The 15,528-nt window shown below is 44.5% G+C and overlaps 1 protein-coding gene across 2 annotated transcripts in view; it reads left to right on the top strand.

Moving 5' to 3' along the window:
- Nucleotides 1-7,188, top strand: part of LOC144686077 (protocadherin-1-like) — a 384,044-nt gene extending 376,856 nt beyond the window's left edge. For both annotated transcript variants that reach the window (XM_078551234.1, XM_078551233.1), the window contains one exon: nt 2,769-7,188. In XM_078551234.1, coding sequence (XP_078407360.1) covers nt 2,769-3,154 — 386 coding nt within the window. In that variant the 3' untranslated portion in view covers nt 3,155-7,188. The remainder of the gene's footprint in view (nt 1-2,768) is intronic.
- The last annotated feature ends 8,340 nt before the right edge of the window (nt 7,189-15,528 follow it).

The following is a 15,528-nucleotide window of genomic DNA, read 5'->3' as shown; positions in this document are numbered from 1 at the left end:
AGAGATACAGGGGCATGTGAAGAAGAACTTTTTTTACACAGCAAGTGGTTAACTAGAAAGGTTAAGGTAGTATCAAACTTAAAGAGAAAGCATAAAATTACACAAAGACAGAGGCAGGTCAGTAAATTGGACGGAATATAAGGAACAGCAAAGGATGACTAAAATACTAATAAGGAGGGAAAAATTAGAGTATGAGAGAAAAATAGCCAGAAAAATAAAAACAGATAATAAGAATTTTTATAAATATTTTAAAAAAGAAAAAAAGTTAACTAAGTGAGTGTTGATCCCATAGAAAGTGAGTCTGGAGAATTGATAATGGAAAACAAGGAGATGGCAGATGAATTGAACAGTTATTTTGCATCATTTTTCACTATAGACAAGACAAGTAACATCCCAGAAGCAGCTATAAACCGGGAAATGGAAGTGGGGGAATAGGTCAGGAAAATTACAATCACCAGAGAAGTGGTGCTGAGTAAATTGTTATAGCTGCGGCTGACAAGAGCCCGGGTCCTGATGGACTTCATCCTAGGGTCTTAACAGAGGTGTCTAGTGAGATAATTGATGCATTGGTTTTAATTTCCCAAATTCACGAGATTCGGGGAAGGTCCCATTAGAGTGGAAGATAACAAATATAATCCATTATTCAAAAAGGGAGGGAGACAGAAAGCGGAAAACTACAAGCCAGTTAGCTTAACATCTGTCATAGGGAAAATGTTAGAAACTATTTTTTTAAAAGTTATAGCAGGGCACTTGGATAAGCTCAAGGTCATCAGGCAGAGTCAACATGGTTTTGTGAAAGGGAAATCGTGTTTATCCAACTTAGTGGAGTTCTTTGAGGAAGTAACATGTGCTGTGGATAAAGGGGAACCGGTGGATGTACTGTACTTAGATTTCCAGAAGGCATTGGATAAAGTGCCACATCAAAGGTTATTGTGGAAAATAAAAACTCATAGTAAAAGGGCGTAATATCAATACATGGATAAAAGATTGGTTGGTAACAGGAAGCAGAGAATAGGCATAAATGGGTCTTTTTCAGGTTTGCAAGGTGTAATGAGCGGTGTGCCACAGGGATCAGTGCTGGGTCCTCAACTGTTTACAATTTATATAAATGTCTTGGATGAAGGGATGGATCGGATGGTTACCAAATTTGCTAATAACACAAAGTTATGTGGGAAAGTAAGTTGTGAAGAGGACATAAGGAGGCTACAAACAGATGTAGATAGGTTAAGCAAGTGGGCAAAGATCCAGCAGTTGGAGTATAATGTGGGAAAATGTGAAATTGCCCAATTTGGCTGGAAGAATAAAAGAGAAGCATATTATCTAAATGATGAGAGATTGCAGAGCTCTGAGGTGCAGGGGGATCAGGGTATCCTGGTGCATGAATCACAAAAAGGCTAGTATGCAGGTATAGCAAATAATTAGGAAAACTAATAGAATGTTATCATTTATTGTGAGGGGGAATTGAATACAGAAGTAGGGAGGTTATGCTTCAGTTGTACAGAGCACTAGTGAGACCACATTTGGAATGCTGTGTACAATATTGATCACTTTTTTAAAGGAAGGATGTAAATGCGTTGGAAGCAGTTCAGAGAAAGTTTACCGAACTAATACCTGGAATGGGTGCTCACTGTAGTCTCTCTCTTTACAGCCCCACTCTGCTCACTGTAGTCTCTCTCTTTACAGCCCACTCTGCTCACTGTAGTCTCTCTCTTTACAGCCCCACTCTGCTCATAGATGCTGTAATGGGGACATGACATGAGTGATATTCTGTAAAGACTAGGTTAAATAGGCTCTCGGCCCTCCTTCATTAGAACCCATCTTGTTCTGTGCAGTTCCACACTCAGTGGTAAACTTATCTACTTAACCATCGAGCAGGATTGAAGAAGCTTTTAACGCAAAATAAATGTCAGCATGATTAATAGCTTTCCACAGGCAAAGGGCTGGAGACTTTAAGCCAAGCCTAAATTGACATCCTGATCTCCCAACCTGCTGAATACATTTCTATGCTCAGAATCGGCTATTCCAATGCCCTCTGCTCATAGATGCTGTAATGGGGACATGACATGAGTGATATTCTGTAAAGACTAGGTTAAATAGGCTCTCGGCCCTCCTTCATTAGAACCCATCTTGTTCTGTGCAGTTCCACACTCAGTGGTAAACTTATCTACTTAACCATCGAGCAGGATTGAAGAAGCTTTTAACGCAAAATAAATGTCAGCATGATTAATAGCTTTCCACAGGCAAAGGGCTGGAGACTTTAAGCCAAGCCTAAATTGACATCCTGATCTCCCAACCTGCTGAATACATTTCTATGCTCAGAATCGGCTATTCCAATGCCCTCTTGGTCAGTCTGTCATCTTCTATCTTCCACCTTCCATAAACTTGACCTCATTTAATCCTTTGCTGTTTGACTTTCACCCCTGTGCTCACTGACCGAAATCGCCTCCCAATGCAACAACACCTTGAATTGAAAATTCTTATTCCCACCACCGCCCCCCCCAAGTCGTTGGATGTGACTGTCTAGCCCTAAGCCCTAGAATTCCCAACCTAAAGCTTTAGGCCACTTTCTCCACCTTTAAAACAATCTCAAAACTCCTTGACCAAAACTCATTGTACATCTGTCGTAATATCTTCTTGTACGATCCAGTGTCATTCTTTTTGTTAATCTCTGTGATGCGCTATGTAAATTAAAGTAGATGTTGTTGTATGAGAATGGGCAATAGGCTATAAACTAATGATTTCTTTTTTTCTTTCTTATGTCTATGTAGATCTCAGACCGCTGCCTGACGTGGCTATGACTGGAAATTGCACAAGAGAATGCACAGAGTTTGGTCACTCTGACTCTTGCTGGATGCCAGGTCAGCCATCCCCCAACAGGAAGCAGAAAAACGCCCCCAAACTTTCCACCTTTGTGCCTTACGAAGAACGGGGGAGCCAGGATCGTCTCACCAACGTGAGCCCACGGCTCATGGAGGATGGCAATGCCAAAATGGCCAATATCCGCTTCATACCGACGCACAGTGCCTTCCCCAGTTCAAACCATGAGCCCAACAAGGACTCAGCTCTGGAAGAAATCCCTCTCACCCAACCGCCTGACTACCAGCACACTACCGGCCCCGCGCCACCCAATTCCAAACGGGAGATTTATCTGTGAGGAGAGCCGGAGCCTGCTCTGTGCCTGTTTGAAGCTGTTTTATAACCACGATGGAAATGCGAGAGTTAAGAAAAAGAAAACAGCAAAAAAGGAACGTGCGGTGGAAACTAAAAATACACAAAAAGGCTTTATTGTCCGCGGTACAATTCTACAACAAACTGGAATTTCAGAGAATGGACGGGATTGAGATGGGGGCTGCTCCAATTGCATATTGTCCAGGGTTTTCCACACCATTGGCAGAGTCTCCATCCCAGCTAACATCAACAGCGGAGAAAAGACACAAGCGGATCAGCAGTCAAAACCCAACGCTGACTTTGGTGACCCGTTAACCATTTCCATCGCTGCTGAACTTCTTAACCGCATGCAATCGATTCTGTTTCTGTTTTTGTTTTTTTTTGTTCTTGTTTCTTGTGCGTGTGCGTGTGTGTGGGAGTGGGATGTGGGAGTGGGATGTGGGAGTGGATGAACACAGTTGATTCATGTCATTCATGTGGGTGGCAGTGATGTTGGGGGAGGGGAAAACCAAAAAAAAAAGAAAACTTACACTCTTGTAGTTCTAGAACTTAGCACCTCAGTGCTTAAATCTCGTTGTCGAACACTCGTCTGGCACGTTTGCCCTAACCACAGGGACCAATCAATGCAGAAGCGCGTGAGCGTTGCTATACTCTTGTGTAAATATAACCTTCAGATGATATATGAATTGCACCTTGTGTGGTTCAGAGATCGGGAGAAATCTATTCCACCTTTATCATGTTGCTCAGCAGCATGAAGCAAAGCGATCTTCAGTTGTGTTCATTCTTTTTCTTCATGTAAATAATTTGAAAGGTAGCAATGAAAAGTCATTTTATAAGTGTAACTGCAGGACTTGTTCAGTGACATATTTAAGTTGGTGGTGGTTCGTTGTGACCTTTGCTTTTTCTGCTACTCACGGTTATTTGGAAAACTGGCGCTGGTGCACCATACCATTCTCCATTCTGCCACTCACTGTTCCTCCCCTTATTGTTTCAAAGAATATAAAACAAGATAAGTTGCTATTTTAAGTTTTGTCATTTACATGACAATTGTGGCCTCTGGTGCCACTTAATTTGAGATCATACCATTGAAAGGGAGGTATATCCCACTGGGCCCTGGTTTGTAGTTCTCTGGGATGGTTGCAGCCATGGCTGTATGTGTGTGTGTGTGTGTTTGCACACATATCATGCATGTATGTGTGTGACATTTTTTTTATTTGTTCCTGGGATGTGGATGTGGGCATCACTAGCTAGGCCAGCATTTATTACCCATCCCTTATTCAGAGGGCATTTTAAGAGTCAACCACATTGCTGTGGGTCTAGAATCACATGTAGGCCAGACCAGGTAAGGACAGCAGCACAGATCCCTAAAGGACATTAGTGAACCAGATGGGTTTTAGTCATCATTAGACTTTTAATTCCAGATTTTTATTGAATTTCACCATCTGCCATGGTGGTGTTTGAACCTGGGTCCCTAGAGTATTATCCTTGGCCCCTGGATTACTAGTCTAGTGACAATACCACTTTGCCATCGTCTCCCCTTATGTAGATACGTGGAGACATAAATGTGTGTGTGTGTGCATGTGCATTTGTGTGCACATGTATGTATGCATGTGTGAAAATATTTGTGTGCGTGTGTGCGTGCATGTCTGCATCATTGGCCTGGATCTCCCGAAGAAAAGGGAGGGGAGAAAAATACTTGATCAGCATTGGCTGTAGCTGATTAACGCATGATCAGAGGTGCAGTTTTGTTTCCCTTCCCCTTCTACACCAGTGGCAAGATTTGTTACAATACCTTTAGGTGTTTTTATTATGCAATGGTCATTGTGCCAATTTTGTAAAGGTATCTTCTTCTGGACTGAACAGTTAGGTGAGCTTTCAGTGTGAAATTGGTTATGGGATTGAACAGATGGCTTTGACATACTGGTGTCCTATTGAAGTCTACTCCAATGGCAAAAGGGGAAGTATTTTTCTTAACATCAGATAAATAACAACCAAACTCCCAAAGTTCATCAAGTCCATTCCATTGCCCAGGGATCAGGGAATCTTATAACATCTTAAACTAATTTTAGGACCAGTTACGGATCACAGCACTGCTACCTACCGCTCATTTTAACCTTTCAGTTTAATGACCCAACAACCATTCTCTGTTTATGGTCTTAATCGTGGTCATTATTTCCAGATACCACACACTTCCCAACTTCCGGAGCGCGATTCAGGGATGGTGGTGTATATGTATAAAATAAAATGTTATGTTCGCATGATTATTGCTCTGTTGTCACAAAATATTTGCATTCTTCTGTGTGTGTATGTATTTTTTTTTGTTTCAACATCTGTGATAGAGCCCTGCTAAATCTGTTATCAGACCTCATCCCTTTCAGATTCTGAATTCCCAAGCTCTGTGGCCGGGCTAGGGAAGCAGTACTCATTTTGTGCCTTGTTAAGTGAAAGAGTGGAGATGAGAACAGGGATGAGCAGTTAAACGGAGGCGGGGATGGTTCATTTAAGCTTCTAACTGTGCTCTGCGCATGTAAGATTAATTCATCAAGACAGGCTCTATTTTTGGACAAGGGGAAATCTTGGTCATTTAAAATTGATGGATCTCACAGCATTAAATGATTACCAATTCCCAAATCAGACTTAAACCTTGCATCGAAAGTTTTAGCAGAAATCCATTGGGTTGTACACTCCGAATCCCATCGCAAAAAAGCAGTGGATGTCCTGAATAGAACCTTTGGGCTTCAGTTTTTTTTGATTGTGTAAAATGGATTGTCACTCTGGATTAGGGGACCGGAAGGATGTACTACTCAAAGCAGGTTATTTCCAGAGTTCTGTCATCTCCAATTCTCAGGAAGTAGTGGAGGGATGTGATATTCCTCCGGTAAAGTTTGTTGGACAGTTTGACGGTACCAGTGTGGGCTTCTCAGCTGCATGCATTCTCCAAGTTGACATGTTTCCTTTAGTCGCCAAGACTGGTCAGCAAACTGAGCTGGGACCGTGATCGGAAAACAACCAACGAGATGTAAGTTAACCTTCACCACCCCACGCCCCTAGCCTGAGGTCTTTGCTGGGAAAATTTAGTAAGAATGAAGCGTCCGTTTGGGAGATTGAAGCTGAAATGTTAAAGGTGCCTTGTATTATAATTAAGCTGCAGTTTGCCTGATGCGGGAGTCCTGTAATTAGAATAGATACAACAACAATGAAAAAAATAAAACCTCTGGAACCAAGATCGTACAGGTACCAAAAAATTTCCAACAAGCATAGAGGTGGCAGAATGACCACGTGGGATCTTATTTGAGACCACGTCTTCTGCATTTGTAAGCAAAAGGTAGCTGGTGCATTTTTTTTTGTGTTTCATTCTATGGAAAATGGATCCAATGGTAGATTGTATATGTATTTATGAAGTATTGTGTCGCAATGTAGCTTGCCATGTGATACCCTGGACCAGGAATACAGCAGCACTTGCACCTGTAGAAGGACAGGTACTTTTAATGAGTCTGTACCATATATCTAGCTACAACCCTGAAACAGCCCCATGATGGGTTAATTTTAGGGATAGGGTGGAGGGGGGAATATCCAAAGTCCATGAGATTTGGCTAGAGGCAGCAGCCAGTGTTTAAAATCATTTGAACTTCAATGTTGGTTCTATTTATATAATTAATTTAATTGCTTGTATGCCATGTTTTTGTACAGTTTTATGTACATGCAAATGTTGCTTTTATATAAAAACAAAATCAGCAATGGAAGTATGTTACTATTTTTAGATGGGTTTAATGTGTAATCAGAACCATATTGTTAAAGGTGTTTGGAAACACATGTAATGCTTTAATAGTTAATCCACTGGCTTCCTATGTTACCTATGAGATTTACGCGGGCAGTGAGCACAGTTCTTCTATTATTTTTTCTATTGTTAAGCATGTAAAAATTCTTGGCCCTCATTTGCTGAGCAGTCAACAGAGAGAAGGCAAAATCATTGTAATTATCCCTTCCTCAAAGCTTTACAATAAAATAGGAAAATGAGCAGCTTGCTGTCCTTGAGACTCTCTCTCTCTGTCTTATCAAGGGGATTCCCGGGGTGCGAGGGATCTCTTATTGCCTTGGCCCGTCGCCTGAAGACACTGGCTGGGAAAACACGACAGGGCTGATGGGTTTAACTCCCGATTCTACTGAAATTGGGAGCTCACCAACTTCGCACAGTTTTCTTGGATTCTAGGCAGAGGTGATTGGAATGCCCACGCAGGGTAAATGTGGCGCTGGGCAACAGCTCATGGCCCTGCGGTCATTTTCTGAAGAAGGTGTGCGTTCACATTTCGTTATTTCGGCGATGCCTTTAATGTGACAAAACACGCCGAGAGCTTCACAGGAACATTATCAAAACAAAATCAGACACCAAGTCACATTAACAGATGTTGGGATGAGACTAAAAGCTTGGTCAAAGAGCTAGGTTTATAAGGAGAGCCTTAAAGGAGGAGGGAGAAGTAGAGACATGGGGAAGATTAGGAAGGGAGTTCCAGAACGTTGACTCTAGCAGCTGAAGGCATGTTGGAGCAATTCAAGTTGTGGAGACACAAGAGGCTGAAATTGGAGCCAGACAGATATCTCGGAGCGTTGTGAGGCTGGAGGAGGTTAAGAGATAGGGAGGAGCGAGGCCAAAGGGGGATTTGAAACTGAGGATGAAATTTGATGCATTGCCCAAATGGGAACCAATGTAGATCAGTTTCAGTGATATCCGGGGTGATGGGTGAAGAGAAATTGGTGCAATTTAGAATATTGACGGAGAAGTTGTGGCTGAGCTCAAGCTTTGGGAGGGTGGGAGTTGGAAATCGACCTGTAAGGCATTGGATCATTCCACAGCTGACACTTTTGCTTTAACTATCCCGGCCTAGAACCCCAGCTGAATCTTGCATCTGAGTGAGGGTTACCTGGTTCAGGGTGGTGTACTGCTATTTGGAATAACCCTGGTCAGGAATGTGCACATTCTTTCCTGGGAATTCCCTTGTTCTCTTCCCCTTCGAGCCCCCTAGTTTAGCCCCTTCTGCTCTCAGAGCCCTGCCTGAGACAGAGGGATAGTCCTACAGAAACTTGGGAGTAGGGGAATCCTCTTCACTTCTGGTAGGTTCACACTGGGAGAATGGGTCACCTGCACCATGGATTTATTTTTTGGTCCTGTCAATTGGGATATCTTTATAACAGAAATAGAGATTGATGAGAGATTGATTAATATGGACAATAACGGCTGCACGAGAAGACAGGAGACTACGCCTGAGTGAGACATAGAGTGTGCAGTTGGGAATTTGGTTCATGTGGAAAGTTGGTGCACAGGTTGAAAGGGGAGCTTCATCTGAAACCGCTTTTATCAATCTGCAGTAGTTGGTTAGTTTTGTTTTTCTTGTCTCTTAGCTAGGAACGTGTAAGGTTCTATTATATGAGAAAAATAGAAAAACATAAAAATTTTACATTATCCTTCAGTATCTAACTTAACTGAGAGAAGGTGCTGATTGGTGAGTTATTACGTCACTTTCTAGTTTCCAATTTACAGTAAATAGTTGAAAAGTAAGCTTAAGTAATGGCCAGGCAGCTTGGCCCATCCTGTGCGGAGTCATGGAGACTTCTTGTGGCCTAGACGAGCAGGTGCAGGAGGTGCAGAAACTTGAGCCCCAGGTTTCAGAACTCAAGCGGCGGCTGGAGTCCCTGTGACACATCCACAATGCCGAGGACTACTTGGTAGCGCGTTTAGGGAGGTGGTCACACCACAGGTTAGGAGCGTGTAGGCAGAGAGGGAATAAGTGACCACCAGAAATACTAGGAGGACCAGGCAGGTAGTTGAGGAGTCCTCTGTGTCTATCCCACTCATGATCCGGTTTTCCATTTTGGACACTGGTTCCTCAGGGGAGAGCCGCAAGAGCCAAATTCGGGGCACCTCGGGGTGGCTCAGCTGCACGGGTGGGAAGGAAGAAGAGTGCAAGAGTGCAAGTGGTAGGGGATTTGATAGAAGAACAGACAGGTATTTCTGCAGCCATAGACGTGACTCCAGGATGGTATGTTGCCTCCCTGGTGCCAAGGATACCACAGACAGGCCACAAGATAGTCTTATGGGAGAGGGTGAACAGCCATTGGTACCAACGGCATAGGTAGAAAGAGGGATGAGGTCCTGAAAGCAGATTTTAGGGAGCTAGGTAAGACATTAAAATCATGACCCCAGAGGTATTATTCTCCCAGGGGGAGAATTTTCCCTCTGTCGAGGGGGCTGAGTGGAGTGGGCCCGCCCGGCATGACGCGCACCCAGAAGCGCTGGGCACTCCCTGTGCGGGCGGGGGGGGAGTAGGCTGAGTCGGGGCCTGAGCTTGCGCACAAAAGAGCGCAGAAATCTCCCTGAGGCACAGAGCTGCCTCAAGGAGATCAGGTAGATTGTCAAAAACTTTAATAAAGAAAAAAAAAATATTTAAGACAAGTCCCCTCACGTGACAGTGTCACATGAGCTGGGACATGTCAATGAACGTTAATAAAGTTTCATTCAATTTATAAACACTTCATGAAACCTCATCCCGCCCGTGGATGAGGTTTCATGATAAATGCGAAGGCCGCCTGGGCTCATCGCCTACCCCCCGCCAACCTTAAGGCTGGATGGGCAGCTCAGTTAATTCATTCATTTTTAAATGGCCTTAAGAGGCCTTTGACAGTTCGGCGGGCGCGCAGCTGACTCCAGTGAAGGTCTGAGTGACGCACACCTGATGTCACCGCGCGCCATTTCATGCCTTGGCGAGAGGGCCCTGCTCCCTGCATGCCGACCCGAAGATTCTGGCCCAGGTTACTACCCGTGCCACGTGCTAGTGAGCCTAGAAATAGCAGGTTAGAGCTGATGGACGCGTGGCTGGAAAGATGGTGTTGGAGGGAGGGATTCAGGTTCCTGGGGGGGGCATTGGGACCGGTTCTGGGAGAGGTGTAATCTGTACAAGCCGGACAGGGACCAATATCCTTGATTAGAGGTTGGCATGTGCTGCTGGGAAGGGTTTAAACTCATTTGGCAGGGGGCTGGGAACCTGAGGGTGAATTTAAATGGGGCAAAATCAGAAATGGTAATGGAAGGCAGAAAATCATTGGGTGAGTCTGGAAGGCAAAGGAAACAAAAGATAGAAAATAAAAAAGAGAGTTTGGCAGAGTATATGCAAGGAGTATAGCAAGTCATGCAGGTGAGCTGAGGGCACAGTTAGAAAGATGATATTGTAGTTATTGCAGAGACATGGCTTAAAGAGGGACAGGAATGGCAACTCAACATTCCTGGTTACAGGGTTTTCAGACGAGATAGAGAGGGGGATAAAATGTGGCGGGGTTGGGGAGGCTGGAAATTTTGGTTAGAGAAGCAATTACAGCTGTGAGGATGAGATGTCAGAAGGATTATCAACTGATGCCATATGGATTGAGTTTAGGAACAAAAAAGATGCTGTCACGGTACTAGGAGTGTACTATAGCCCACCCAAATAATCAGAGGGAGATAAAAGAGCAAATATGTAGATAAATCTCTGTGAAGTGCAAAATCAGCAAGGCAATAATGTTAGGCGGTTTTATCTACCCCAATATTAACTGGGATAGTTTAAGTGTGAAAGGAATGGAGGGAACGTTAAGGTGCATTCAGGAGAACTTTTTGACCAGTATGTGGCAAGTCCAACAAGAGAGGTGTAGAGGAAGTGAGGGATCTCGGAGCGAATGTCCACATACCCCTGAAGGTAGCAGGACAGGTCGATAAGGTGATTAAGAAGGCATATGGAATCCTTTCATTTATTAGTCGACGTATAGAATATAAGAGCAGGGAGGTTATGCTGGAACAATGCAAAACATTAGTTAGGCCACAGCTTGAGTACTGTGTGCAGTTCTGGTCACCGCATTACAGAAAGGATGTCATTCCATTCGAGAGGGTAGAGAGGGGATTTACGAGGATGTTGCCAAGACTGGGAAATTGCAGCTATGAGGAAAGATTGGACAGGCTGGGGCTGTCCTCCTTGGAACAGAGGAGGCTGAGGGGAGATTTGATTAAGATATATCAAAGAGATCGGTGACCATGGGGCTTGGATTTAAAGTGATTGGTAGAAAGATTAAACGGGAGATGAGGAAACATTTTTTTCACCAGAGGGATGTAGGGTCTGGAACTCACTGTCTGTCGTAGAGACAGAAACCCTCAATTCATTTAAAAGGTGTCTGGATGTGCACCTCATGTGCTGTCACCTGCAGAGCTACAGAACAAATGATGGAAAGTGAGGTTAGGCTGGATGGCTTCTTTTTCGGCTGGTACAGACACGATGGGCCAAGTGGCCTCTCTCTCTGTCATAAACTGTCTATGATTCTAAGGAAGGGCTGAAATATGAGATCTTCAAAAGTCTGGAAGATTTTGGAAGAGTAATTAATGAAAGATTGGCTGGAAAATCAGTAACAAGGGGGCACGGGCTCAAAACTGTCATTCACAGAATAAAGACAAGGTTAAAGCAATTTTTTCAGAGTTATTAAGCCATGAAATGTTTTAACCCAAGGGACAGAGAATATGGGGCCAATTGTGCCTCTGTAAAACAAATGCCAGATCAGCCGCTGGTTTAGCGTCAGCAGTTTTTTTTTATTTCCATCGACACACTAGCTCCCTCTATCCTGTTAAGTGTTCTCCAAGGGATCGCTCTTGGAGGCTGAAATGCCATTGCTGATCTCTCTGTCCCTCACTGCTCTTGCTTTTAGCACCAGAATCTTTACAGTGCAGAAGGAGGCTATTTGGCCCATTGAGTCTGCACTGGGTCTCTGAAAGGGCATCCTACCTAATCCCACTCCCCTGTCTCATCCCCATAGCCTTACATGTTCTTTTTCAGATACCAACCTATTCCCTTCTGAATACCTTGATTGAACCTGCCTCTGCCACCCTCCAAGGGAAGTCGTTTCGGATGGCAACCACACTCTGAATCTCCTCTGCACTCTCTCCAAAGCCTTCACATCCTTCCTCAAGTATGGCGCCAAAACTGGATGCAGTACTCCAGATGAGGCTTAACTAGTGCCTTATACAAATTTAACATGACCTCCTTGCTCCTGTACCCAATGCCCCTATTAATAAAATCTAGGATACCATAAGCTTCATTTACTGCTCTCTCAACATGTCCTGCCAGGTATAATCCTCTTGGTCTCCTTACTGCACCACAGCAATGACCATGCTGGACCTGAATTGTACACAGTATTCCAGATTTAGCATACAACCTTCAGCTACTTGACCTCAACTGAGCTGACAGGGTAGCCTGGCATCCAGTTTGCTTTTATTTTGCACTTCTTGAGCAAGGCAAACTATGAGTCAGTCAATGAATACTCATCCCTACAGGGCAGATGAACAAAAGCAAACAAGGCATATAGGTACTTAATTTAGCTGCAATACATGAGAGTTTTTGTAAGGCATTCAGTGGTAAAGCCATTATAACAGCTCATGTGGGTGGTGTACCCTTCAGTTATTTGGTTCTGTTTTCCTTTAACTACTCCTTTGGAATCAAGTTGGCGATGTCTCTATAAATTATTTACTGTGGAAATGAGGTCAGGCTGCAGGAGGAGAAGAAAAGACGGCCTCTGCAGAATTACTCAATGCAATAAGCACGGCACAGTCACAACAAGAATTTATTCCGGGGTACGATAGTGCAGTAGTAATGTTACTGAACAAATAATCTGGTGAACACAAGCTCAAATCCCACCATGGCTGTTTCAAACATTGCATTTCAAAGATACAGCTGGACATGAAAAGTTGGTGCCAAGCCATCAGGATGTTGTGGAAAACCTAACCATTTCCATTAATATCGGTACAGAACAATACTGCTTTCCACACCTCATCTGGACTGTATGTGACTCCAGTACTGCACTGAAGTGACCATCTCTCTTATAACTGATTTTCTCAGGGCAACTAGGGATGGACAACATGGGACAACCTTGTCAGTGACACCCACATCCTGGTAATTAAATGTTTGTGAAATTGAACAACTCAGTATAATAAAACATTCCCCTCACTCCCCAAGTTTTCTCCATCCCTCTTTAGAATCTCCCCAAAATCTCTTCTTAACCAATAGGCACAGCTCTACCCTGCTGATCCTGCCCTAATCCATCATTCACATGTCGATTCCTCTGTGCTAAACAGGGTCTCTGGTCTTTCCCAGCAAGTCTTACTATAACCACGATATCCACTCTGGCTAAGATCAGCTCAGTCAGCATAGAACAGGTCAGGAATGTTTCTGACCTGTGTATCTTGATTTGAAAGGTGAGACATTATCCGTGGAGTCTGTCAGCTCAGACTCAGGCATCAGGCAATGCAATCCACATCATCAGAATTCACTATGCAAATTTCACTCCCTCATGTCCCCATTGGTTCTTTTGCAATCACCTGAAACCTGTGCTCTCTGGTTACCAATTCTTCAGCCCTGGAAACAGTTGCTCCTTATTTATTCTATCAAACCCCTTCATGATTTTGAACACCTCTGGTTATGCTCTACTTCTTCGATGTAAACGTACCAATCATACACAAAGATTGGCCAAACAATAGCAGGTGTTCTTTATTTGAAGATAAGACTACAGATAAAGTTCACTGGAGGTCAAGTATGGTACATCTGGGTCATGAGGACTCGAAACGTCAACTTTTTTCTTCTCCGCCGATGCTGCCAGACCTGCTGAGTTTTTCCAGGTAATTCTGTTTTTGCATCTGATCTCGACCTTGCTGCTTGTGGACTGACTACAAGTCATGTGGCTAATACATCATATCCTGTCGAGGTAGTAATGATTGACAACAATTTAAGACACGCTCCCTTAAATGTATATGCACATTATATCACAACACCTCTATGAAATTTCTCACCAACTTTCTCTGCTCTAAAAGGAACGAGCATAGCTGCTCCAGTTTTTCTATAGGTCTGAAGTCTTTCATCCCTGGTACCATTCTAGTAAATCCCCTCCTCTATACCGTCGCTAATGCCTTGAAATTCTCCCTAAAATGTGGTGTGCCGAATTGAACACAATTCCATAGCTGGAGCTTTAAAGATCACAATCAGAATTGTTGCAGCACAGGAGATTCAGCCCATCATGTCTCCATCAGCTCTCCAAATGAGTGTCTCACCTACTGCCTTACTCCCACTTCTCTCCATAACCCTGCATATTGTTTCTTTTCAAATAATCATCTAAATCCCTCTTGAATGCCTTGACTGGACCTGCCTCCTCCACACTCACTCAGTGGATTCCAGATCTTAACCGCTCACTGGGTGAAAAAGTTTTTTTCTCATATCACTTTCGCTTCTTATGCCAATAACTTTAAGGGTAGATTTTCCTGTTGGCGTGCTGGGGGGGGGCGGGTCCCGCACACACGTGCGTAAAATGACGCACAGTGACATAGGGCGAGCGTCCCGAGGTCACCACGCGCCATCGCGATATTTCGTTGGGCGTTGATCTCCGATGCGTGCCCGCCATTAATTAACAGGCCACTTAAGGTCCTTGAGGCGCAAACTGACCTCGATTTTTCGGCGTCTGTGCAATCTTCAGGTCGGGATAAGAGGGCTCAGTGGGGTCGCGAGTGTGCTCTGTCAGATAGTGAGGTTTCAAAGTTACTGATACTTGCCTGTGTGATCTGCAATACTTCAAAACACATCCCAGCTGCTTGGTCTGGACTCACAACCTTCAGGTCAGCACTCTGCAGTGAGGAATCTTTTTTGGGCCTGCAGGTTTCAGGAATCCTTCCCTTAGCCTGGGAATGGGAGCTGAACTGTCCACTGGGGGCAGCTCCCCTGAGGAGGAAGGGAGGGCTAGGAGGGGGAGGAGGCCAGAAGTCCATATTCAGCCTCCAGGGGGCGCAGGGCCAGGAGGTTGTCCAAGGCGGAAGGGGCTGCAGAAGACGCCACTATCCTGCTGCCAGGGTTTACAGGCGGCGAAGCAGCTACCTCAATATGTCTGAGGTGCAGAGCCGAAGGAGGATCCATCTCTCAAGTGAGACAGTCAACTATATCTGTCAGATTATTGGGCCTGAGATCTCCCCTAACTGTGTGGGTGGACACCCCATGCCAGTGGCTCTAAAGGTCACAGCTGCCCTTAACTTCTATGCCTCTGGCTCTTCCAGGGCTCGGTGGGTGATCTTTGCTGTGTCTCCCAATCAGCTGTCCACACTTGTGTCAAGCAGGTTACAGACGCTCTGTTCAGATGTGCATTGACCTTCATCCTCTACCGTTGGGACCAGGCCAGCCAGACACAGTGAGCCAGAGGCTTCGCGGCCATTGCTGGCTTCCCCCATGTCCAGGGTGCTATAGACTGTACACATGTGGCCATCAAGGTGCCAGCAGGTGAGCCCGGTGCCTTCGTCAACAGGAAGGGCTTCCACTCCAT

This window comes from Cetorhinus maximus, chromosome 10, assembly GCF_964194155.1.
Source record: "Cetorhinus maximus chromosome 10, sCetMax3.hap1.1, whole genome shotgun sequence".
Lineage (NCBI taxonomy): Eukaryota > Metazoa > Chordata > Chondrichthyes > Lamniformes > Cetorhinidae > Cetorhinus > Cetorhinus maximus.
Note: the sequence above shows the minus strand (reverse complement) of the source record. Positions and strands in the feature narration are given on the sequence as shown.